Source organism: Taurulus bubalis (assembly GCF_910589615.1).
Source record: "Taurulus bubalis genome assembly, chromosome: 3".
Taxonomy (NCBI): domain Eukaryota; kingdom Metazoa; phylum Chordata; class Actinopteri; order Perciformes; family Cottidae; genus Taurulus; species Taurulus bubalis.
The window spans coordinates 39,568,842-39,594,747 of record NC_136591.1 but is presented as its reverse complement, the minus strand read 5'-3'; the positions used below and the strand labels follow the sequence as shown (position 1 = coordinate 39,594,747).

At 42.0% G+C, this 25,906-nt stretch overlaps 2 protein-coding genes across 2 annotated transcripts in view; one reads left to right on the top strand and one right to left on the bottom strand.

Annotated features, from left to right (window-relative positions):
- Positions 1 to 11,263, top strand: part of usp12b (ubiquitin specific peptidase 12b) — a 12,874-nt gene extending 1,611 nt beyond the window's left edge. Inside the window, exons 2-10 of the mRNA XM_079216311.1 lie at positions 890 to 970; positions 1,056 to 1,139; positions 2,364 to 2,493; positions 2,828 to 3,117; positions 4,298 to 4,374; positions 4,535 to 4,618; positions 5,410 to 5,607; positions 5,824 to 5,902; positions 10,533 to 11,263. Coding sequence (XP_079072437.1) covers positions 890 to 970; positions 1,056 to 1,139; positions 2,364 to 2,493; positions 2,828 to 3,117; positions 4,298 to 4,374; positions 4,535 to 4,618; positions 5,410 to 5,607; positions 5,824 to 5,902; positions 10,533 to 10,634 — 1,125 coding nt within the window. The 3' untranslated portion in view covers positions 10,635 to 11,263. The remainder of the gene's footprint in view (positions 1 to 889; positions 971 to 1,055; positions 1,140 to 2,363; positions 2,494 to 2,827; positions 3,118 to 4,297; positions 4,375 to 4,534; positions 4,619 to 5,409; positions 5,608 to 5,823; positions 5,903 to 10,532) is intronic.
- Positions 11,264 to 17,881: 6,618 nt separating this feature from the next.
- Positions 17,882 to 25,906, bottom strand: part of arhgap36 (Rho GTPase activating protein 36) — a 47,965-nt gene continuing 39,940 nt past the window's right edge. Inside the window, exons 6-12 of the mRNA XM_079215839.1 lie at positions 25,741 to 25,796; positions 22,460 to 22,610; positions 22,206 to 22,354; positions 20,488 to 20,658; positions 20,004 to 20,092; positions 19,687 to 19,913; positions 17,882 to 18,959 (exon numbers count right to left, since the gene is read on the bottom strand). Coding sequence (XP_079071965.1) covers positions 18,679 to 18,959; positions 19,687 to 19,913; positions 20,004 to 20,092; positions 20,488 to 20,658; positions 22,206 to 22,354; positions 22,460 to 22,610; positions 25,741 to 25,796 — 1,124 coding nt within the window. The 3' untranslated portion in view covers positions 17,882 to 18,678. The remainder of the gene's footprint in view (positions 18,960 to 19,686; positions 19,914 to 20,003; positions 20,093 to 20,487; positions 20,659 to 22,205; positions 22,355 to 22,459; positions 22,611 to 25,740; positions 25,797 to 25,906) is intronic.

The following is a 25,906-nucleotide window of genomic DNA, read 5'->3' as shown; positions in this document are numbered from 1 at the left end:
AACAACATAAATAATCCCAATAAGATGAAGTCTGCCTCCTCTTGTTGACTTTACATGGACTGATGATGATGACGATGATGATGATGATGATGATGATGAGTAACAACTGAGTGACTCCATTTCTGCACTCAATCAACCCTGAGGGAAAAGCTGCATCATCGTCATCCTCCCGTCTGTCTCTGTTTCTCTCTCTCTCTCTCTCTCTCTCTCTGTCTCTCTCTCTCTCTGTCTGTCTGTCTGTCTGTCTGTTTCTGTGTCTCTCTCTCTCTCTCTCTCTCTCTCTCTCTCTCTCTCTCTCTCTCTCTCCTGCCATAATAAAGTGAGTGATTACTACAAAGTGAGAGGTTAGGCCTCTAAAGTTGTCATAATAGTAAAACAAATCCATACTTCTTTTACTTGTTAATAAACAAATATGTGAATACATAGCAATGCTCTCTTAAAGGCACAGTGCGTGTTTTGGCTGTGTGGGCGGACGTCTGTCTCTGATAATCTCTTCATAACAAACTCTTACCCTGAGATATAAAAGTCATAATTAAATAAATCCTTTTGCATTAACATAACAGACAATTAAAGGACATGGTTTCAAAGCCCTGGAGTGAGAACGCAGGTTAATTCAACAAAGAATGTGTTGAGAAAAGCTTTTTTTGGGGTATGTCTGCATGTTTTAGCAGAACTTATTCATTATTAAATATTGTTTACGTCTCCTTGACTGAAACAAACCCAAAGTTTCCCACACAAACACACCTGTAAGTCCTTCTAAACGTTCTGTTTGTACAAACAAGCAACAAGGCTCAAAAGGGAGCGTAGGAAAGGAGGAAAGGAAGCAGGAAACAATGAGGAGGAAACACTAAATGTTCATGATCTTCCTCTTCCTCTTCGTCTTCTTCAGGGCGCCAATGCCTCCGCCTTGGAAAAGGAGATTGGACCGGAGCAGTTCCCCGTGAACGAGCACTACTTTGGATTGGTGAACGTAAGCCGCAGCGCCAACAAGATGGCCGCTTCCCCGCCGCACTCTGACTCCGCCTCTCTGACTCCGCCTCTCTTGTCTCTTTCAGTTCGGCAACACCTGCTACTGCAACTCGGTGCTGCAGGCGCTGTACTTCTGCCGGCCGTTCAGGGAGAAGGTGCTCGCCTACAAGGTGAGCCTCTGCTTGAGACGACAACATGGCCGTCGGGTTATTACCAAGGACCAGATATTTATATTCAGCAGCTGGAAGGAGCCATCCTGCACTTCTACACATTCAGAGAGTGTTGCATTGTGGGTCGTTTGTAGCCACATTGTAGCTTCCCTTTTTCAAGTTTGTTCATAATGCGTCTTTAGTGTAAAGGGAAACTCCGGTATGTTACAACCTGGGCTTTATGCTATACATGTGTATTTAAATACTTATTTCTATTTAAATACACATTTCGACATTTTTAAATACACATTTCGACATTTTTAAATACACATTTCGACATTTTTAAATGCATATTTAAATATATACATATGTTAACAGCTATAAATATGTATTTAAATACATATTTCTACATTATGAAATACATATTTAAATATATGAATATATTAACATCTATAAATGTGTATTTAAATACAGATTTCTACATTATGAAATACATATTTAAATATATGAATATATTAACATCTATAAATGTGTATTTAAATACAGATTTCTACATTATGAAATACATATTTAAATATATGAATATATTAACATCTATAAATGTGTATTTAAATACAGATTTCTACATTATGAAATACATATTTAAATATGTTAACAGCTACAAATGTGTATTTAAATACATATTTAAATACATGTATATTTAAATACACTTAGTTTAAATACATATTTAAATATATGTTTAAATATATATTTCTACATGATTCCAGTATGTAGAAATGTGTATTTAAATACACATTTAAATGCATTTAAATACATATTTCTACATTATTAAATACATATTTCAATATGTAGAAATGTGTATTTAAATACACATTTAAATACATGTTGAAATATGTATTTAATAATGTAGAAATATGTTAACAACTATAAATGTGTATTTAAATGCATATTTAAATATACATTTTTAATATGTCTTTAAATTCATTTGAATACACATGTCTACATTATTAAATACATATTGAAATATGTACAGATTCACATACAGATTTGCACTTATTTAAATATGTAAATATGTCTTTCAATAGGCGTCACCACTTTAAGAGACCTCATCGTTAAAAAAAACATATGTAAGAAAATATACATGATATATATTTTATCCCATAACAGTTGCCAGATTCAGCAGAAGGAAGCTCTGTGATAACGCTTCTCCTCCTCCTCCTCCTCCTCCTCTTCCTCCTCCTCCAGGTGCAGCCGCGCCGTAAGGAGTCTCTGCTCACCTGTCTGTCCGACCTGTTCAACAGCATCGCCACGCAGAAGAAGAAGGTGGGAGTCATCCCGCCCAAGAAGTTCATCTCACGCCTCAGGAAGGAAAACGGTGAATACTCACTTTCATCCCGGGTTCTGGGAAGGAAAGACGACGAATCCCAACAGCGACAGGTGGAAGGAGATGCTCTCTCATCAGCCGAGTCAGGGAAAGGGAGGAGGGAGGGAGGAAGGGAGGGAGAGAAAGAGAGAGGGAGAGACTCACAGCTGAGGAAATAAAATATCCGTCCAATTCCTGGAGCGTAGCAATCCGATTGAATCCTAATTGACTCGTTTCTCCTCGACACGCTGACGTTGTTTATTTCTTCTTCGTACTTCTGTAACTCTTATTTATTTCTTCTGTCTCCTCGTCTCCTCCCTCCTCTCCTCGTCTCCTCCCTCCTCAGAGCTGTTTGACAACTACATGCAGCAGGACGCCCACGAGTTCCTCAACTACCTCCTCAACACCATCGCTGACCTGCTGCAGGAGGAGAAGAGCCAGGAGCGCCAGCAGAATGGAAAGCTGGTGCAGAACGGAGGAGGAGGAGGAGGAGGAGGAGGAGGAGGAGGAGGAGGAGGGGGAGGAAGCGAGGGAGGAGGAGAGGGGGACGAAGGAAAGGAGACACAACAGACGTGGGTCCATGAGATCTTCCAAGGAACTCTGACCAACGAGACGCGCTGCCTCAACTGCGAAGCTGTAAGTGCTTTTAAATATATAGAAATATGTATTTAAATATATATTTAAATGTATATTTAAATATGTATGTGGGAAACTTATTGTGGAAAACAATACGCTATTTTTTGTATGTGTGAGCATCAGGTTGTATCAGTGGCTGCAGTGAGCTGCTTTCCTCTACAACTCTTTATAAAACGGGGTTGTAGATTTGATACGGCTCTCAATTAATGCTCAATGTTGAGCTGAGACTTAAATAAAACGGTCTTTAAAATAATTAGAAACGTCTTTAAAATACAGCAACGTAAGAAGAATCCTGGTGTCACGGCATAGTGCACGTGACCCCCAGCATAGTGCACGTGACCCCCAGCATAGTGCACGTGACCACCAGCATAGTGCATGTGACCCCAGCATAGTGCATGTGGATGTAAACAATGCTGGGACTATCTGTCTGGACCCCGGTCTCTTTGTGACGCTGATTCCTCTTGAACGAGAAGACCCCTGTGACCTTGTGGGTCTTCTCTTTGACCTTGATGGTCTTCTCTTTGACCTCATGTTCCTCTCTTTGACCTCAGGGTCTTCTCTTTGACCTTGATGGTCTTCTCTTTGACCTCATGTTCCTCTCTTTGACCTCAGGGTCTTCTCTTTGACCTCGATGGTCTTCTCTTTGACCTTGAGGTTGAGGGTCTTCTCTTTGACCTTCAGGGTCTTCTTTGACCTTGTGGGCCTTCTCTTTGACCTCAAGATTGAGGGTCTTCTCTTTGACCTTGATGGTCTTCTCTTTGACCTCGAGGGTCTTCTCTTTGACCTTGAGGTTGAGGGTCTTCTCTTTGACCATGAGGGCCTTCTCTTTGACCTTGAGGGTCTACTCTTGGACCTTAAGGGCCTTCTCTTTGACCTCGATGGTCTTCTCTTTGACCTTGAGGTTGAGGGTCTTCTCTTTGACCTTCAGGGTCTTCTTTGACCTTGTGGGCCTTCTCTTTGACCTTAAGGGCCTTCTCTTTGACCTTGAGGGTCTTCTCTTTGACCTCAATATTGAGGGTCTTCTCTTTGACCTTGATGGTCTTCTCTTTGACCTTGAGGGTCTTCTCTTTGACCTTGAGGTTGAGGGTCTTCTCTTTGACCACAAGGTCCTTCTCTTTGACCTCGAGGGCCTTCTCTTTGACCTCGAGGGCCTTCTCTTTATTCTTCTCTTGCGTTGCAGGTGAGCAGCAAAGACGAGGACTTCCTGGACCTCTCGGTGGACGTGGAGCAGAACACCTCCATCACGCACTGCCTCAGGTGAGGGAGCATCCAGGGAGAGAGCAGCCGGGGGAGGGCTTCACTAACACCAGGGGACCTCATTGTGTGTGTGTGTGTGTGTGTGTGTGTGTGTGTGTGTGTGTGTGTGTGTGTGTGTGTGTGTGTGTGTGTGTGTGTGTGTGTGTGTGTGTGTCAACAGGGGCTTCAGCAACACGGAGACGCTATGCAGTGAATACAAATACTACTGTGAGCAGTGTCGCAGCAAACAGGAAGCCCAGAAGAGGTGAGTGACATCACCGAACAGCTGCTTTCATTTCCTGTTTTAGAATCATTTCTGTTTTTGACACAATAATATTATTAGATTAATATCATCTTTTATCTGGAGCTGAAATAATGAAGGAATTGGTCGAGCAAGTGACAATTCATCACTAAATATTCTTGTTATTAATACATTATTTTAATTTATTTAATAGTTATTTTTACTGTATCTAAATATTCTTATTAATACATTATCTCAATTTATTTAATTATTATTAATTTATTTAAATATTCTTATTAAACATTTATTTAATAGTTATTTTTTAATGTATTTAAATATTATAATTCATACATTATTTAATAGTTTTTTTTATGTATTTGAATATTATTGTAATTCATACATTATTTCAATGTATTTAATAGTTACTTTTGTATGTATCTAAATATTCTTATTATTAACACATTATTTTAATTCATGTAATAGTTTTTCTTTTATGTATTTAAATATTATTATAAATAGTGCATTATTTCAATTGATTTGATTAATATTAAATTCATATTTAATGTTATTATAAAATTATATAAAAAAACTAAAAATTATTAAATTAGATTGTTATTGTTATTTTTTACGTTTGTTGAATTCTTTCTTGACTATTAATGCATATAAATGTATATAACTTGTCATTATTGAGATAACACAGTGAGTCAGTGCCATGATCATGTCGTCCTCTCTTGTGTGTGTGTGTGTGTGTGTGTGTGTGTGTGTGTGTGTGTGTGTGTGTGTCATTACTTACACACGGTCTGGTTGTTCTCCAGGATGCGCGTGAAGAAGCTGCCCATGATCCTCGCGCTGCACCTGAAGCGCTTCAAGTACATGGACCAGCTGCACCGCTACACCAAGCTGTCGTACCGCGTCGTCTTCCCGCTGGAGCTCCGCCTCTTCAACACGTCCGGCGACGCCACCAACCCCGACCGCATGTACGACCTGGTGGCCGTCGTGGTGCACTGCGGCAGGTCGGTGCCTCCTTTTAGCTACGCTTTTATTTTGAAAATACTCTGGAAAGAATGGAAACCTTTTGCAAACATTTCATGAGAATTCAATTAGATATGTTGATATTAATCAGGTTTTAGGAGCGTGGAGGTCAGATGTTTGAAGCTTTTACTCGTGAAGTGTGTGTGTGTGTGTGTGTGTGTGTTATGTTCACGGTGTGTGTGTCTTGTTCTCGTCAGCGGGCCGAACCGGGGACATTACATCACCATCGTCAAGAGCCACGGCTTCTGGCTGCTGTTTGACGACGACATCGTGGAGGTCAGAGATCAAGAGTTTCCTCTTTGTTTTACTCACTACAGGGTTTAGACAAAACTACTACTACTACTACTACTACTACTACTACTACTATGACTACTACTACTTCCTCCTCTTATACTGATACTATTTCCTCTTCTACTGCTACTAATTCTACTACTTCCTCCTCTTATACTGATACTATTTCCTCTTCTACTGCTACTAATTCTACTACTTCCTCTTCTACTTATTCGTCTTCCTCCTCTTCTACTACTTCTTCCACTTCTACGGCTACTTCTTCTACTTCTACTACTTCTTCCCCCTCTTCTACTTCTACTTCCCCCTCTTCTACTTCTACTTCCACTTCTTCTACTTCCCCCTCTTCTACTTCTACTTCCACTTCTTCTACTTCTACTTCCCCCTCTTCTACTACTTCTTCCCCCTCTTCTACTTCCCCCTCTTCTACTTCTACTTCCTCTTCTTCTACTTCCCCCTCTTCTACTTCTACTTCCCCCTCTTCTACTTTCTCTTCTTCTACTTCTACTTCCCCCTCTTCTACTTCTACTTCCCCCTCTTCTACTTCTACTTCCTCTTCTTCTACTTCCCCCTCTTCTACTTCTACTTCCCCCTCTTCTACTTTCTCTTCTTCTACTTCTACTTCCCCCTCTTCTACTTCTACTTCCTCTTCTTCTACTTCCCCCTCTTCTACTTCCTCTTCTTCTACTACTTCTTCTTCTACTTCCCCCTCTTCTTCCTCCTCTTCTACTACTCCTTCCCCCTCTTCTACTTCTACTTCCCCCTCTTCTACTTCTACTTCCCCCTCTTCTACTTCTACTTCCACTTCTTCTACTTCCCCCTCTTCTACTTCTACTTCCACTTCTTCTACTTCTATATCCCCCTCTTCTACTACTTCTTCCCCCTCTTCTACTTCCCCCTCTTCTACTTCTACTTCCTGTTCTTCTACTTCCCCCTCTTCTACTTCTACTTCCCCCTCTTCTACTTTCTCTTCTTCTACTTCCCCCTCTTCTACTTCTACTTCCCCCTCTTCTACTTCTACTTCCTCTTCTTCTACTTCCCCCTCTTCTACTTCTACTTCCCCCTCTTCTACTTTCTCTTCTTCTACTTCTACTTCCCCCTCTTCTACTTCTACTTCCTCTTCTTCTACTTCCCCCTCTTCTACTTCCTCTTCTTCTACTACTTCTTCTTCTACTTCCCCCTCTTCTTCCTCCTCTTCTACTACTCCTTCCCCCTCTTCTACTTCTACTTCCCCCTCTTCTACTTCTACTTCCCCCTCTTCTACTTCTACTTCTTCCTCTTCTACTAATTCTTCCTTCTACTACTACTTCCCCCTCTTCTACTTCTACTTCCCCCTCTTCTACTTCCCCCTCTTCTACTACTTCTTCCTCCTCTTCTACTTCCTCCTCTTCTACTACGTATTCCTCCTCTTCTACTTCTACTTCCCCCTCTTCTACTTCTACTTCCCCCTCTTCTACTTCTACTTCCTCCTCTTCTACTACTTCTTCCTCCTCTTCTTCTTCCTCCTCTTCTACTTCTACTTCCTCCTCTTCTACTACTTCTTCCTCCTCTTCTACTACTTCCCCTTCTTCCTCCTTCTTCTCCTTCTTCTTCCTTCTTCTTCTACTACTTCTTCCTACTGTTCTACTTCTTCCTCTTCTACTTCTTCTTCTACTTCTTCTTCCTCCTCTTCTACTATTTCCTCCTTCTTCTCCTTCTTCTTCTACTACTTCTTCCTACTCTTCTACTTCTTCCTCTTTTACTACTTATTCTTCCAAACCTTTAGTTCCTTTTAAATGTCTAAATAAATCAGCTAGCGATGTCAATCTTCCCCTCAAAAGAGATTAAAAGTCCGTCCTCCTGCAGCTTCTGCTCTGAAACATGATCTTTCCTCTCTGACGTGGCACAGAAACCTCAGTGACACCCAGCTAGCGTGTGATAGCACCCAGCTAGCGTGTGATAGCACCCAGCTAGCGTGTGATAGCACCCAGCTAACGCGTGATAGCGCCCAGCTAATGGTCTCCATCGCGGCGTTAGTTACCATGATGTGAGGATGTATCATCGAGTAGAAGCTGATTCCTCTCCAGCGCGTATGAAGCCAGACGAGCAGCGCTGAGCTCTTCAGTCTCTGGCAGGCGACCACGTCGGCCTCTGGCCAGACGCCTCGGCTCGCTGCCGCCTCTGAGCCGCAGCCAAGTAACCTTTCAGTTTGTCTTCTGACGCCAAGAGAGCGGCACGCCGCCTCAATCAAGCTGTCGCCGTTAACCGACCGCGAGGCGACGGTGGAGGGAAACGCTCCGGGGCTTAAGAAGAGGCGTCTGTAGTGGAGACACATGTTGTTGTATAGCTGTGCTGTGCTAAGGAAACACATGGGAAGAGACATATACTTATATTTATACATATGTTTTTATATATATTTTATTTATATGTATTTAGTTATATTTATTCATTTATATTTTCATATTTTTTAAATGATTTATATATATTTATTCATTTATATATATATTTAGTCATATATATTTTTATATATATATTTATATGTATTTATTTATATATTTATTTATGTATTTATATTTTGTATATATTTTACATATTCTTTTATTATTTATATGTATTTATTTGTATATGTACATTTATGTATATTTACTATTTATATGTATTTATATTATATGCATTTCTATATTTATTTATTTATTTATTTATATATATATTTATGGATTTATTTATATATATATATTAAAATCAAAAGAAGTTGCAGATACAATCCTCAGTTATTTCCTCCGTCACGCTGTAGACTTCTCCAGAAGCGTTTTTATTTGACCGTTCTGCATATTTCCCTCAAGAGTTTCTTGGAAAGAACGACATCATTTTGTTCTCATTACACAGAATTAGGATCGCCTGTTAAGTTGGATAAATGTTCCTTCTGTGTGTTTAGCCGACTAAAAGTCTCTCCATGCCAACAATAGATTGGAATGAATGAATGTTTATAAAGTATACCAATTCAACGCGGTATCTATTAATTAATATTTGTACCAAAATGACATCGTCCTTTCTTGTGATCATCCTAGGAAATGATTCTGAAGAAACTGACCGAATGAAAAGCTGTGATTATTATCCTGAGACTTTTTAACCATAATGTGCATCATGAACGTCATCTCTAAACATTAGTTTCATATTCCTGAAATATGTCTTTATTAGATTGTAGTTATCCACAAAACACTCTTCTATCTTTTCAAAAGGAAACGTTTTTTCGCTTTACTATAAACCATCTTTATTTTACTGACTTTTTCCTAATATTTTTAGATGCAGAATGTTTATTTGTAAATATATATATTTTTTATTTGTGTATATATATATATATATATATATATATATAAAAATAAATAATACAGTTTATTTATATATAAATAAATAAAGTCGTCCCAGCCTAATCCTTCATAGTAAACACACTCTGGTCCTCCTCTCTGATCGTGTACGATGTTCCAGTTGTATTTGACCTCTAATCTCCTCGCCGCTGTTGGAAAGCAGAGGAAACCTCAGTCTGATGTTTTCATCCTAAAACCCTCCAGTGTTTGTTTCCACGGTGACGGGACGGAGTCCAAACATCTGGTCCAGAAGCTCAGAGTTCTGTAAGATTGTGCTGAGTTTGCAGAGCAGAAACACTGGTCTCTTCTTAATGATGTGGAGGTTCACTCTGCTGTCTCACTGCTTGGTTCTCTAGCTTCAACTCTTTATCTGGCTCCTTTTTAAAAAATGTGGGTCTCTACTTTTGGACCAAAATAAAAACAGTTGTCAGGGCCGAATCTCAAGATATTCACCACTCACTTGTCAACTAACTCACTTTTCAGTGAAAACCAAAAGCAGCTGAAGGAAAAGACTGAAGGACAAAAGATGTGAAATATGAACCTATTCACATTTCATATCTTTTGATTAATAGAGAAACATTGTGGGTCAGTTGCTCCGTTTACAAATGTGCACATTTAACAGATTAATGAAAACAAACGAGTCCCTCCTCTTTCTTTGCTATGAAGACATCATTTCCACTTGAAGGGAGTTTCACTGAGCTGTGTTGTCTTAAATAAAACTTTATTGTCAGACGGACAATAAAGTTCTATTCTTCTTCTACTACTACTACTTCCTCCTCTTCTTCTTCTACTACTACTTTCTCCTCTTCTTCTACTGCTACTACTTCCTCATCTACTACTACTACTACTTCCTTCTGTTCTACTACTTCCTTCTCTTCTACTACTAATTCCTTCTGTTCTACTACTTCCTTCTCTTCTACTACTAATTCCTTCTGTTCTACTACTTCCTCCTCTACTGCTACTACTTCCTCTAGTACTACTACTTCCTCCTCTTCTTCTACTGCTCCTACTTCCTCATCTACTACTTCTACTTCCTCTTCTTCTACTACTACTACTTCCTCTTCTTCTACTACTTCCTCTTCTACTACTACTACTTCCTCTTCTACTACTACTATACTACTATTAGATGTTTAATCTGTTGTCCTTCATCCCGTTCATCCTTTGCATGGTTAACAGTAGGAGTCCACCTAGCAGCCGTTGTTCTGGTCTGAAGGGGAAGTCCTTCTTTGTGTTTCTGAACCCTAAAACAACCTTTTGTTCTTCTTCTCGTGTAGAAAATCGACGCCCAGGCGATCGAGGAGTTCTACGGCTTGACGTCGGACATTTCCAAGAACTCTGAGTCGGGGTACATCCTGTTCTACCAGTCCAGAGACTGAAGCGGCCGGCGGTGAACCCCCAACAAGACTGTACGCCCAAACAGAAGGGGGAGGGGCTTCATGGCCGCCACTGGCTCCGCCCCCCTCCGCCCTCCTCTACGCTCACACAAGTACCCGGGCTTTATTTCCTGCAGGCGGAGCTTCTGCGCTGCTGGAGCGCCACTCGGACCGGATCGGTGGCCAGCCTCCTGGGGGACGCCGCAACAAAAAAAAAAGAAAAAAGCACCTTAAAAAGAAAATGCGGGGCGTCAGCGGCGGGAGGCCGAGTTCCACCAACCCACGAGCACAGAGGGCCTTTTGTTTTGGGGTGGAGGTAAAAGCAGTTCGGGACGATGCAGAGAAACCAATCAACTGTTTTTTTCTTCTTTTTTGTGTGTATGATATACCGTGCTAAATTACGCTAACACACAGATACCGAGAGTGCACCCCCTCCCTAAAATATATATATATATATATATATATAATCTACCCGGAGACGGAGAAACTAATATCTGACAGCCTTGTTTAAGAAGTCCAACCTTTCATAACAAAACTTTATTGATGGAATAAGTTGAAGGTTTGCAGTGTTTGTGCAAAAAAAAAAAGTATCATAAAAATAAATAAATAAAAATAGCCACGAGAAACAGACGTTGACGAATCTAGAAGATTATTATTTCAGATTTTATTTTTGACGAAGAAGATCTCAAATTCGTGCCCGTCGAAAAATCATGGACAAATATGGATTTTTTTTTTTTTTTTTTTTTTTTTTGCAAAAAATTGTGAACAAATAACCCGGTGTAAGTGTGTTTTACGTTAAACGACACGAGACGTGTTTCTATTTTAATTTTTTTCAGCGTTCTTCTCGCAGTTTCAGTTTGGCTTTCCGACTCCAACATTTCATATTTCCTTTTGAGTCAGTTCTGACAGCTGAGAGAGCTTTTATCCCTGGACATCTGTCACACACACACACACACACACACACACACACACAGTATTTGTGCTGGAGTTCCTCTGCAGCTGCGGCTCTGGCAGCCGGTCCGACGTTACGCAACACGCTCTCCTCCAAAATCCTAAATGGCGTCCCGTCTCTCGGCGGGTTCCAAACGGATTTCCTTCCTCCTCTGTTCATCTTTTTTAAATCTACTTCAGAGTTCAGACCAACCTCCGATGTTAAAGACTTAAGACGCAACTTCCGTCTTTTTCCCACCTACGATGTTTTCATTTTAACGCACAAACAAACCAAATGTAGTTTATTTTTTAGACTTGTTGTTCTTTCTTATTTCTTTCTTACGAGTCTCCTCCCGACTGGGCCGTCCCGCATCAACGAAACAAGCTCACCCTTCACCGTCTTCGCCGCAGCAGATGGCAAAGCGAATGGAAACGTGCTCTCCAGGTGTTTATGTTGTGCAGCAGCAGGCGGCCGGGCAGCGGCTCAAGTATTATCTGAATGTTCAAATGTACAAATTAAAAGATTAAAACATGGCTGCTGCTGCTCGACCTGTACGATACATTTTACGAGTCAGGTTGAAATAATCTGAAGCTGCTCTCTTTACTGCCCACACGAGAAAAGCACTTTTACTTATTGTTTTTTCTTCTTTCGAGACTTTTTTTAATAAAATGTTTAATTAGTCAGTCTACATCCAAAACATCCTATTTTTATTTGTATTGTTTTATTTATTTAGCCTGTTAAAATCCAGCCCACAACAAACACGCCCACATCAAACACGCCCACAACGGACACGCCCACATCAAACATGCCCACAACAGACACACCCATATCAAATACGCCCACAAGGGACACGCCCACATCAAACACAACCACAAGAAACACGCCCACAACGGGCACGCCCACATCAAACACGCCCACAACGGACACGCCCATATCAAACACAACCACAAGAAACACGCCCACATCAAACACGCCCACATCAAACACAACCACAACAAACACGCCCACAACGGACACGCCCACATTAAACACGCCCACAAAGTACACGCCCACATCAAACATGCCCACAACAGACACACCCATATCAAACACGCCCACAACGGACACGCCCATATCAAACACAACCACAAGAAACACGCCCACAACGGACACGCCCACATCAAACACGCTCACATCAAACATGCCCACAACAAACACGCCCACATCAAACATGCCCGCAACGGACACGCCCACATCAAACACGCTCACATCAAACATGCCCACATCAAACACGCCCACATCAAACATGCCCACAACGGACACGCCCACATCAAACACGCTCACATCAAACATGCCCACATCAAACACGCCCACATCAAACATGCCCACAACGGACACGCCCACATCAAACATGCCCGCAACGGACACGCCCACAACAAACACGCCCACATCAAACATGCCCACAACGGACACGCCCACATCAAACACGCCCACATCAAACATGCCCACAACGGACACGCCCACATCAAACACGCCCACATCAAACATGCCCACAACGGACACGCCCACATCAAACACGCTCACATCAAACATGCCCACAACGGACACGCCCACATCAAACACGCTCACATCAAACACGCCCACCACAAACACGCCCACAACGGACACGCCCACATCAAACACGCCCACAACAAACACATCCACAACGGACACGCCCACAACAAACAAGTCCACAACGGACACGCCCACAACAAACAAGTCCACAATGGACACGCCCACAACAAACAAGTCCACAATGGACATGTCCACAACGGACACACCCACATCAAACACGCTCACATCAAACATGCCCACAACGGACACGCCCACATCAAACACGCTCACATCAAACATGCCCACAACGGACACGCCCACATCAAACACGCCCACATCAAACATGCCCACAACGGACACGCCCACATCAAACACGCTCACATCAAACACGCCCACCACAAACACGCCCACAACGGACACGCCCACATCAAACACGCCCACAACAAACACATCCACAACGGACACGCCCACAACAAACAAGTCCACAACGGACACGCCCACAACAAACAAGTCCACAATGGACACGCCCACAACAAACAAGTCCACAATGGACATGCCCACAACGGACACGCCCACATCAAACACGCTCACATCAAACATGCCCACAACGGACACGCCCACATCAAACACGCCCACATCAAACATGCCCACAATGGACACGCCCACATCAAACACGCTCACATCAAACACGCCCACCACAAACACGCCCACAACGGACACGCCCACATCAAACACGCCCACAACAAACACATCCACAACGGACACGCCCACAACAAACAAGTCCACAACGGACACGCCCACAACAAACAAGTCCACAATGGACACGCCCACAACAAACAAGTCCACAATGGACATGCCCACAACGGACACGCCCACATCAAACACGCTCACATCAAACATGCCCACAACGGACACGCCCACATCAAACACGCCCACATCAAACATGCCCACAATGGACACGCCCACATCAAACACGCTCACATCAAACACGCCCACCACAAACACGCCCACAACGGACACGCCCACATCAAACACGCCCACAACAAACACATCCACAACGGACACGCCCACAACAAACAAGTCCACAACGGACACGCCCACAACAAACAAGTCCACAACGGACACGCCCACAACAAACAAGTCCACAATGGACACGCCCACAACAAACAAGTCCACAATGGACATGTCCACAATGGACACACCCACATCAAACATGCCCACAACCGTCGCTAATCGCCAAAATGCCTAATTTGGTGAGACTGCAGCGTGTTGCGTGTGCTGAAGTCTGTTGCGTGTGCTGAAGTCCTTGAACGCCTCACTTGGTTTCTTGGTTCTTTGGTTCAGGAAAGGGGAGTGGCTTCAGATGAGGCGTTCAAAGTCAACACTATGTCTGTTTTAATTTTTTCTGTCTTTTGCTGCTCTGGATTTCGACTCATCGTCATGAAGGAAGATGTTTTGGGGTTTATTTCGTGTTCATCTCCAGGCACCGACAGAATCTGTGGACTCCTGTAGAGTTACCAAATGATGTGTTCATATTTTAAGCTTTTTAAGGAAAATGTTCCCACTTCCTCATCGTGAGTGAACAGAAATAAGCACAAACGCTCGTTAATCGGTGGGATTAAAGTCCACAGATTGAGTTCGGAGCTGGTTTTGATTCTGGAACATTGTCCCCAAAAATCTGTAAATGTCGGTTGGAATAATTTTGTTTGGCTCGACGAAGCGTTGGAAACCGAACCTTTTTTTATTTAAATACTATAAATATTATTATTAATGTTTGTTATCTTCTTTTTCTTAGTTGTCTCACTTGTTTTTCATATGTTTTACTAATTCTACGAGTCTTTGGATATTTGAAGGTTATGAGAACTTGACGTGTACATAAATACAGATGTTATTATTATTATTATTGGAATATTAATAATTGCTTGCTTGAAATAAATCGGCAGACCTAGATCCCCAAAAAATATTATGCCTCAAAATACTTTTATTGTGTTCATGAATCGTTAAGCCCCACCCGCCTGGCATAAATCAAACAGCCCCAAAGTAAATTCTGCTCATCTGTGACAACATTAATAAATAAACTGACTGATTTCATTAAACTAAAAATTAAACTACTGTGCAGAAAGTGACCAGAATGTGTCCTGTGTATTACTTTGTTAAAGGAAGTATCCACTGAAAGTACATGAAGTTTTGGTGTTGTTGATAATCACAATGTTGAAGAGGACTGAAATATTTTATTGGCCTTACAAAACAATTAATTTAGGTATATTTCAGTATTCAAAAGTATCCTTAATAAGTTATGTGCATACAAATTGTTTCTCGCTGTTGTTTTATACATCATGTGGCCACTAGAGGGCACTAGTCTATGTATTTTAAAGCTCACAATATGGATATTTGCCTGTATTTTAAATTCAGAATATTTTTATTAAATGTCTTATTTTTGGACAAAGAATTAAAATTAATTTCAATTAATAAAATTAGCCAAAATAGAACCAAAAACTATGAAAATGTGGTCCAAGAAATATGAAAATGGCGATGAATAGAAGCAAGCATTCAACTTTAAGTGCGAGTACTTTATTCTGGTCTTCAGCGTTGTGATTATTCTGGAGGAATTTGATTTTATCCGTGATATAAAATATGGTGTCGTCTGCATGGAGGAGGATTTTCTCCACCTTCATTACCCGAATAAAACTGGAAGAAATCCAACATGGATTCTTGTCTAAGAGGTTGTTTCATTAAAGTTAAAGCAGAAGCACAAACATTTTCTCACAAAATAAAATATAAATTAAATAACGAGAAGCTGACGTCTGCAGGTGGATATTTCCCATATGTTCTGTCCTCTGAAATGTCCCTTCTGGGCTTCGGTCGTCCTCCCTGTTCTTTTTCTCACCAGGAATGTAAACGTTCTGAATCCAGGAAGTGACTGAATATGTCGTCATGAACACTGATGCATTACTGAGGTGTGAGAAGACAGAACATGACCAACAACGAACCTAATGATTGATTAAAACATCAAAAGAGTCAGAAAAGATTCAAAAGTTCATTTTGACTTTATATAAAATACTTGGTTTATTCTTTTATGAAAGGTCTGCTCTAATTTTGACACTATCCTCAGACACAAAAGGTGTTTTTTGTGTATATTTTTATATTAATTAATTAATATATTCAATTAATTGATATATATATATATATATATATATATTTTAATAATTGTAATATATTTAATTATATATAATTGATATATACATATATACACATTTAATTGGCTTTGGAGATGATGAGGTTTTGGGCTTGCCGGCTGGTTCTCGTGATAAAGTGTCCAAACTGAAATAAAACACCAGCTGGTTTTTAAAATGGAACGATGTCACCCGTCTTCAGTGTCTTTATTTTGTTTTATATGGGAGTATTGACTTTATTTCAATTTAGCTTTCAGGGAATAATGTGTCTTTAAATGATTATTTCCACGATTTAGATCTGAACAATACTTTTTGGGGGATTATTGTAGGTAATTTGATGTGTTAAATACAATTAAAGAGACAAAATATAGTAATATCACAGGTTTGATTTAGTATTTTCATGCCGTCGAACAAGAAGTTTCTTTCCGTCTTTGGCAGTTCTTTCTGGATCAAAAAAGAGAGAAATGACTGCAGTAAAAGTAAAAATCAACCAATCTGCAGCCTCTAAATTGACGTTAAAAGCAGGACGTGTGAGCTCGTCTTTATTATATATAATAATTAGATTTATTCACACTAATGCTTTTCAGATGCTTATTGCTTTGCCAAAAGTTTGTATCTCAACACGTGACCAAACTACCCTGGCTCTCTTGAGGAAAAGCAATGAGGTGAATGTCGCCCTCTGGTGGTGAAAACGTTTAAACCTTTTCCTCCACTTATGCTTTCTTTAACAGTTAATTTCTTTTCTTGGGAAAAACTAAATGGGATAATGCTGCGTTCAAGTTGCGTGGGAGAAATGGAAACAATGTCCATGTGAAGAGCTTGCTTGCTTTTTACAAGATGAAAACTGTTTTTAACCGTGATTATTGAAGGGTGTGAACGCAGAATTAAGAAAGGGGGGAAATATGCTTTTAGCATCTGATTTATGGTATTTAACATTTACTCAGAACTTTAAGGGAAACTTCTTGGTGTTAAAAGTTATCGTTGATTGTCATAGTCTTCAACCAATCAGATCTTTAACAGAAAGCTAGCTAGCTGCTAGCAGAACTCGGTAGTAGTTCTCCTTCTCTTGCGTGCAGCGTTTTAGTGCCACACTTTTGTTGGATTGTTTTGTCATGTTTTGTTACTGGTTCTTGTGGATGTGGACAACATGCATTATCCGTTGATGACGCTGCATCCCGTCATGCACGTATTTATGTAAACGATATCAGACGGCACAGAAGGCCCAGGTAGAAAATGCACGGCCCGCCACTGCAATAAGCAGTGGGCACCGAGTCACGCCTGGTTATGGAATATACGTCTGACGAAGAAGAAAAGGCAAATGCCAGCTTGGACAAAACTGATTAATTAAAAAATGTTCTTAAGTCATGTGACGTGGTGGCAGAATAGCTGACGTCAATAAAACAGAAGTAAATGTGGTTATTATTTCAACGTGAAGCCCATAACGACACACACACACACACACACACACACACACACAGACACACACACACATACATATAGTGGCTTAAATGCTGTTGAAATAAAAGCATGAAACCGAGAAACACAAATGTAGTTCAGCAAAGTTCATGTTCTAATATTGTAGTTTATTTATTTTCCGCTGACATGTGTAATAACATGTGTAATAACAGGTGTAATATCAGGTGTAATATCTCAATGCTGGACTGTGATTATATTTATAGGTAATGCAGTTTATTGCAGATTACTGGAAAGCAACAGAACCCCAACGGGAGTCCAGTGTGTAATATGAGAAGTGTGCATAGAGGCCATGCAGCTACACAATGTTGTGTACTTCTACTACGTATTCAGGGTTGTGTGTGAAATGACATCAAGTACACGTTATGTACATCTCAGTTATTACTGCATCCACTTTTATTTCATCTCATTGATGGCTGAGTTTTGTCCGACACAAATCCAAAAAGTCTCGTTGTGTATTTGTGTGACATTTCTTCTCCTCCTCCTTTATCTTCTCCTCCTCCTTCTTCATCTTTATCTTCTCCTCCTCCTTCTTCATCTTTATCTTCTACTCCTCCTTCTTCATCTTTATCTTCTACTCCTCCTTCTTCATCTTTATCTTCTACTCCTCCTCCATCATCTTCCTCCCAACTACACATCTGTACACATGCTGCGTTCCAGGGATGATGGAAAAGATGGGAAATTCCAAACCTACAATTTCTGTAGGTGTGAAATGTAGGATTCAGGATTTCTTAACATCGAGCCGTGTTTGTAGTTCTGCAGAATATTAATTTGATTGTTTATGATCTTATAAAGACATTTAATGTCTATGTTTTTAATGTACCGGGACTTTGGACCCATTTTTGGGGGCAACACACACACGCCTCTCCGTCGTATTTCCCTCCTTCCTCGGCCTCCGTCATACCATCGTCTCCGAGCCCGACCCTTTCCCGGTGAAGAAGTCCCAGAAGTTGGAGGCCGGCGCCGGCTTCCCGTCGTCCGGCGCCGGCTGCCTGACCCAGACGCTGCTCTCCGTGGAGCCGGAGCCGGCGCCGGCGCCCAGCATGAAGCCCGGCGGGCCGTCCGGGTCCTGGCTGAGTCTGGAGGCGGAGCCCGAGGGCGGCTGGGCCAGGCTGAGCAGGTTGTGGTGCGAGTGGAACTGACGCATGTGGCGGATGGATTTACCTGCAGGGGCCTCACCTGGAGGAGATGAACGATAACGCATAAAACAACTTGTTTAGTCACTTTTTATCTCAAATTAATGCAAAAAACATTCATGACGGTGGGAATAAATGGAATGTTTTCACCTTTTACGGAAACATTTTTAAAAATGTTGATTTTAAGATTAAACGTTCCCCAAATTCTCATAAAAATACTTTAATAAAAGCTGCAGAAACATATTAAAAAAGACCTGTGGCATTCATGTATTTACTCTTCTTCTTCTTGTGTATGTTTTGCGGGCTAGAACTCATAAAAACAAAACAAAACAAAAGGAGAATTATCTTATTATTCAAAATACTTCATGCTAACGGCCCTTCACCACTAGATGGCGCTGCAGCCACGCGTTTCATCCTGACACTCGAAACACACAAGAGATTCAACATAAACATGCATGTTATTGTAATAAACATGCTTTCAATGGACTCCAGTGTGCTGCAGAAAAGGGGAGAAATTATATTTTCTTAGATAATTTTTGTTTTCTTCTCTTAAACTGTTAAAAGTGTCTCAAAGGTTTTCCTTATACATAGTTTCCCAAAGCTAAAAATGCATTAACCTGTTTTATTTCATATTCTTTTGATCGTGTGTTTATATTGAATTGTTTCTGTATCCCAGAGTTGCCATCAGGTCTAACATTGGTGGTAAATATATATTTTTCTTGGTGATAAAAGTCAAATTTAAAGGCACAGTCCCCCAAAAAAGACGGTACCGAATCTGGTTTCCTGGCGCTTCCGGTTCTGGTTCAGCTTGAGCACGTTGAGGAAGACCTCGCTGGTCAGGCCGCCCTCGCCGCCGTGGCCGTCGGGCGGGAACAGCGGGGACGGCGGCTCCAGCGGGGACAGACTGCCGCTGGAGGCGCCGCCGGAGTCCAGCGACGCGCCCGTGTCCCGGCGCGCGCCCGGCTCACCGGCGCTGTCCGCCGGCACGTGGCTGGCGCTGGACGAAGACATGAAGACAGTTCAGTTGAGAAATTAAAAATGATTTAATAAAAAGTAGCCTGTGCTCTTGGGGACTTGTCGTGGTTACCCGAGTTTCCTCCGCAGCAGGTAGTCGATGATGTCCGGGTCGGTCTGGATCAGACTCATCAGGACCTCCTGCTGCAGCTCTGCAGACACCTGGGACGCAGAGAGGGTCTGGGTTCAATCCCGAGGCCATCATGCATGTGCATTGAAAACATGTAATCATAAAAAAACATTTTCTGTGTAAAATAAATTAAAACAAATGTAAATAAAAGTTAAAAAACTGTCATTAAATCTGAAAAGATGCACCCAATATTGAAGTTTTGCATTCATTTTTTTATCTTACATTTGAAGTGAAAAAAAGTATTTTCTGGTTTTTCTACTTTGACATACATCTCCATTTAATTAAGGTCAAGAGGTCAATATCTCTAATAAGTCTCTGCTGGAGGGGACACCAACACCTGCTGAACTAATCCTTTAATACGACGCGCAACTTATGTTCCAGGTTTAAAAACCCGGGTCACGTGACCCGTGTGGTCGCGTGACCTCACCGTGAAGAGCCGCTTGTAGTTCTGCACCAGCACCAGCATGGCGCTGATGACCGCCGTGCTGTCCTCGATGCCGGTGGCGTGGATGCTGGCGTCTCCTCCGCGCTCCCGCTGCAGCAGGTTGGGCCCGAAGATCACCGCCAGGTTGGCCGCCGTCATCTTGTTCCCGGGTATCTAGGGGGAGGAGGAGGTAATTAAAATGAATTATAGACACAAAGCAAGCAAAAAAGACCCGAAAATACCCCAAATGATCAAAAAAGACACACACTAATCCAAAGAGACACAAAGACAACAAAGTGTCTCAACGTGTCACAAAGTGTCTCAAAGTGTCTCAACGTGTCACAAAGTGTCTCAACGTGTCACAAAGTGTCTCAAAGTGTCACAAAGTGTCTCAACGTGTCACAAAGTGTCTCAAAGTGTCACAAAGTGTCTCAAAGTGTCTCAACGTGTCACAAAGTGTCTCAAAGTGTCACAAAGTGTCTCAACGTGTCACAAAGTGTCTCAAAGTGTCTCAACGTGTCACAAAGTGTCTCAAAGTGTCACAAAGTGTCTCAACGTGTCACAAAGTGTCACAAAGTGTCTCAAAGTGTCACAAAGTGTCTCAACGTGTCACAAAGTGTCTCAAAGTGTCTCAACGTGTCACAAAGTGTCACAAAGTGTCTCAAAGTGTCACAAAGTGTCTCAAAGTGTCACAAAGTGTCTCAAAGTGTCTCAACGTGTCTCAAAGTGTCACAAAGTGTCTCAAAGTGTCACAAAGTGTCTCAAAGTGTCTCAACGTGTCTCAAAGTGTCACAAAGTGTCTCAACGTGTCACAAAGTGTCTCAAAGTGTCACAAAGTGTCTCAACGTGTCTCAACGTGTCTCAAAGTGTCTCAAAGTGTCACAACGTGTCTCAACGTGTCTCAAAGTGTCTCAACGTGTCTCAAAGTGTCTCAACGTGTCACAAAGTGTCACAACGTGTCACAAAGTGTCTCAAAGTGTCACAAAGTGTCTCAACGTGTCTCAAAGTGTCACAACGTGTCACAAAGTGTCTCAACGTGTCACAAAGTGTCTCAACGTGTCACAACGTGTCACAAAGTGTCTCAACGTGTCACAAAGTGTCTCAACGTGTCACAAAGTGTCTCAAAGTGTCACAAAGTGTCTCAACGTGTCACAAAGTGTCTCAAAGTGTCACAAAGTGTCTCAACGTGTCACAAAGTGTTTAAACGTGTCACAAAGTGTCTCAAAGTGTCACAAAGTGTCTCAACGTGTCTCAAAGTGTCACAAAGTGTCTCAACGTGTCACAAAGTGTCTCAAAGTGTCACAAAGTGTCTCAACGTGTCTCAAAGTGTCACAACGTATCACAAAGTGTCTCAAAGTGTCACAACGTGTCTCAAAGTGTCACAAAGTGTCTCAACGTGTCACAAAGTGTCTCAAAGTGTCACAAAGTGTCTCAACGTGTCTCAAAGTGTCACAACGTATCACAAAGTGTCTCAAAGTGTCACAAAGTGTCTCAAAGTGTCACAAAGTGTCACAAAGTGTCACAAATGTCTCAAAGTGCCTCAAAGTGTCACAACGTATCACAAAGTGTCTCAAAGTGTCACAAAGTGTCTCAAAGTGTCACAAAGTGTCACATAGTGTCACAAAGTGTCACAACGTGTCTCAAAGTGTCACAACGTGTCTCAAAGTGTCTCAAAGCGTCCGGGACGTCCCGCTATGTCCTCTCTACAGCGGGTGACCCACCTCCTCGCCGTCGGTGCCCACGCTGTCCTGGGAGAAGCTCTGCACGGTGTGCAGCAGACTGAGGAGGCGCAGCAGAGTGTCACAGTTACAGGGAGGCAGCAGGTAGAGGAGGTGCTGCAGGTACTGCAGCTGGTCTGCTGCCCGCAGAGCTGCAGGGAGAGAGCCAGGTCCCGGGTGAGTGTGTGTGTGTGTGTGTGTGTGTGTGTGTGTGTGTGTGTGTGTGTGTGTGTGTGTGTGTGTCTCTCTCTCCTCACAGTTGGCGTGCAGGAAGGCCGGGTACAGCTCTCTTGGCAGCAGCGGGTCAGGAATCTCTCTCAGGAACTCTTTGAGCAGCGCCGCCACGTCGTGAACGCTGTGCTCCTCGTCCAGCTGCACGTCCACGCCTTTGTCAAAGTCTTCCAACAGCTGAGGAGAGAGGACACATGTAGCATGAAGAAAAAACACACACACGTTGGAACACACACATAGGACAGGAACACACACATAGGACAGGAACACACACGTAGGACAGGAACACACACATAGGACAGGAACACACACATAGGACATGAACACACACGTAGGACAGGAACACACACATAGGACATGAACACACACATAGGACAGGAACACACACATAGGACAGGAACACACACGTAGGACATGAACACACACATAGGACAGGAACACACACATAGGACAGGAACACACACATAGGACATGAACACACAAATAGAACAGGAACACACACATAGGACATGAACACACACATAGGACAGGAACACACACATAGGACAGGAACACACACATAGGACATGAACACACAAATAGAACAGGAACACACACATAGGACATGAACACACACATAGGACATGAACACACACGTAGGACATGAACACACACATAGGACAGGAACACACACGTAGGACATGAACACACACATAGGACAGGAACACACACATAGGACAGGAACACACACATAGGACATGAACACACAAATAGAACAGGAACACACACATAGGACAGGAACACACACACATAGGACATGAACACACACATAGGACAGGAACACACACATAGGACATGAACACACACGTAGGACATGAACACACACATAGGACAGGAACACACACATAGGACAGGAACACACACATAGGACATGAACACACACATAGGACAGGAACACACACACATAGGACAGGAACACACACGTAGGACATGAACACACACACATAGGACAGGAACACACACATAGGACATGAACACACACGTAGGACATGAACACACACATAGGACAGGAACACACACATAGGACAGGAACACACACATAGGACATGAACACACAAATAGAACAGGAACACACACATAGGACATGAACACACACATAGGACATGAACACACACGTAGGACATGAACACACACATAGGACAGGAACACACACGTAGGACATGAACACACACATAGGACAGGAACACACACATAGGACAGGAACACACACATAGGACATGAACACACAAATAGAACAGGAACACACACATAGGACAGGAACACACACATAGGACATGAACACACACATAGGACAGGAACACACACATAGGACATGAACACACACGTAGGACATGAACACACACATAGGACAGGAACACACACATAGGACAGGAACACACACATAGGACATGAACACACACATAGGACAGGAACACACACATAGGACAGGAACACACACGTAGGACATGAACACACACACATAGGACAGGAACACACACATAGGACAGGAACACACACATAGGACATGAACACACACGTAGGACATGAACACACACATAGGACAGGAACACACACATAGGACAGGAACACACACATAGGACATGAACACACAAATAGAACAGGAACACACACATAGGACATGAACACACACATAGGACATGAACACACACGTAGGACATGAACACACACACACATAGGACAGGAACACACACATAGGACATGAACACACACGTAGGACATGAACACACACACACATAGGACATGAACACACACGTAGGACATGAACACACACATAGGACAGGAACACACACATAGGACAGGAACACACACATAGGACATGAACACACACATAGGACAGGAACACACACATAGGACAGGAACACACACGTAGGACATGAACACACACACATAGGACAGGAACACACACATAGGACATGAACACACACGTAGGACATGAACACACACATAGGACAGGAACACACACATAGGACAGGAACACACACATAGGACATGAACACACACATAGGACATGAACACACACGTAGGACATGAACACACACACACATAGGACAGGAACACACACAAATAGAACAGGAACACACACATAGGACATGAACACACACATAGGACATGAACACACACGTAGGACATGAACACACACACACATAGGACAGGAACACACACAAATAGAACAGGAACACACACATAGGACATGAACACACACATAGGACATGAACACACACGTAGGACATGAACACACACACACGTAGGACATGAACACACACATAGGACAGGAACACACACATAGGACAGGAACACACACATAGGACATGAACACACACATAGGACAGGAACACACACATAGGACAGGAACACACACGTAGGACATGAACACACACACATAGGACAGGAACACACACATAGGACATGAACACACACGTAGGACATGAACACACACATAGGACAGGAACACACACATAGGACAGGAACACACACATAGGACATGAACACACAAATAGAACAGGAACACACACATAGGACATGAACACACACATAGGACATGAACACACACGTAGGACATGAACACACACACACATAGGACAGGAACACACACACATAGGACAGGAACACACACACACACATGGAGGTCAAATTGGAGTCACTGTCACAAATTCTCCAAAAACAGGATTTCACACATCGTCAGCTTTCCCCTCAAAGACTATATTTTTATATTCCAGTCTGACAGGAAAATTAAATCAAAGTAGGACTCACACGTGAATCTTATTGTGTGGCACAATCATAAATCTCTGAGTACGAGTAGCGGAGTGAGGAGGAAGATTCAGGGAAAGAATGTTCAGAAATATTTAATCACATCAATTAAAGTTTGATATTATATTTAAGTGCGTTCATCTTGTAACACGTTTCATTTGTTCACGCATGGCATGTTGTCTTATATTTTTATTTGAGTTATGCATGAATGACTTTACGACAGATTCAAATGCAGCCGAAGCAAATTGCGCGACCGATAAAACCAAATAAAAGTGCAATAAATAAATAACAGAAACTGTAAACACAGGGACATTTTGAACGCTAATAAAAGGCCGTGATAATTATTATTATTTTTTTTAGATGAAGCAAAAGTCAGTGATGTTTTTGGCAAATTGTTCTTCATATTTATTCCCCAAAAGCTTCCTTATTGCCAGTGTTTTGGTATATTGTGTAAAAAGAACAAAAAAACAAGAGGTAAAAACACATTGTACTAATTTGTCATTTGAGAAATCGTCCTCACCTGTCTCACTCTCTTCTTAGAGCTTCCCACTCTGAAGATCCCCACCGTCTGCAGACCTGGGGACACCAAATGGTGCAACACCAAACAAACAGTCTCATCAAGTTCCACTCTTCAAAAAACAAAGGAGAAAAAAAAGGGAAATAATGCGTCCATGTGACCATTTAAT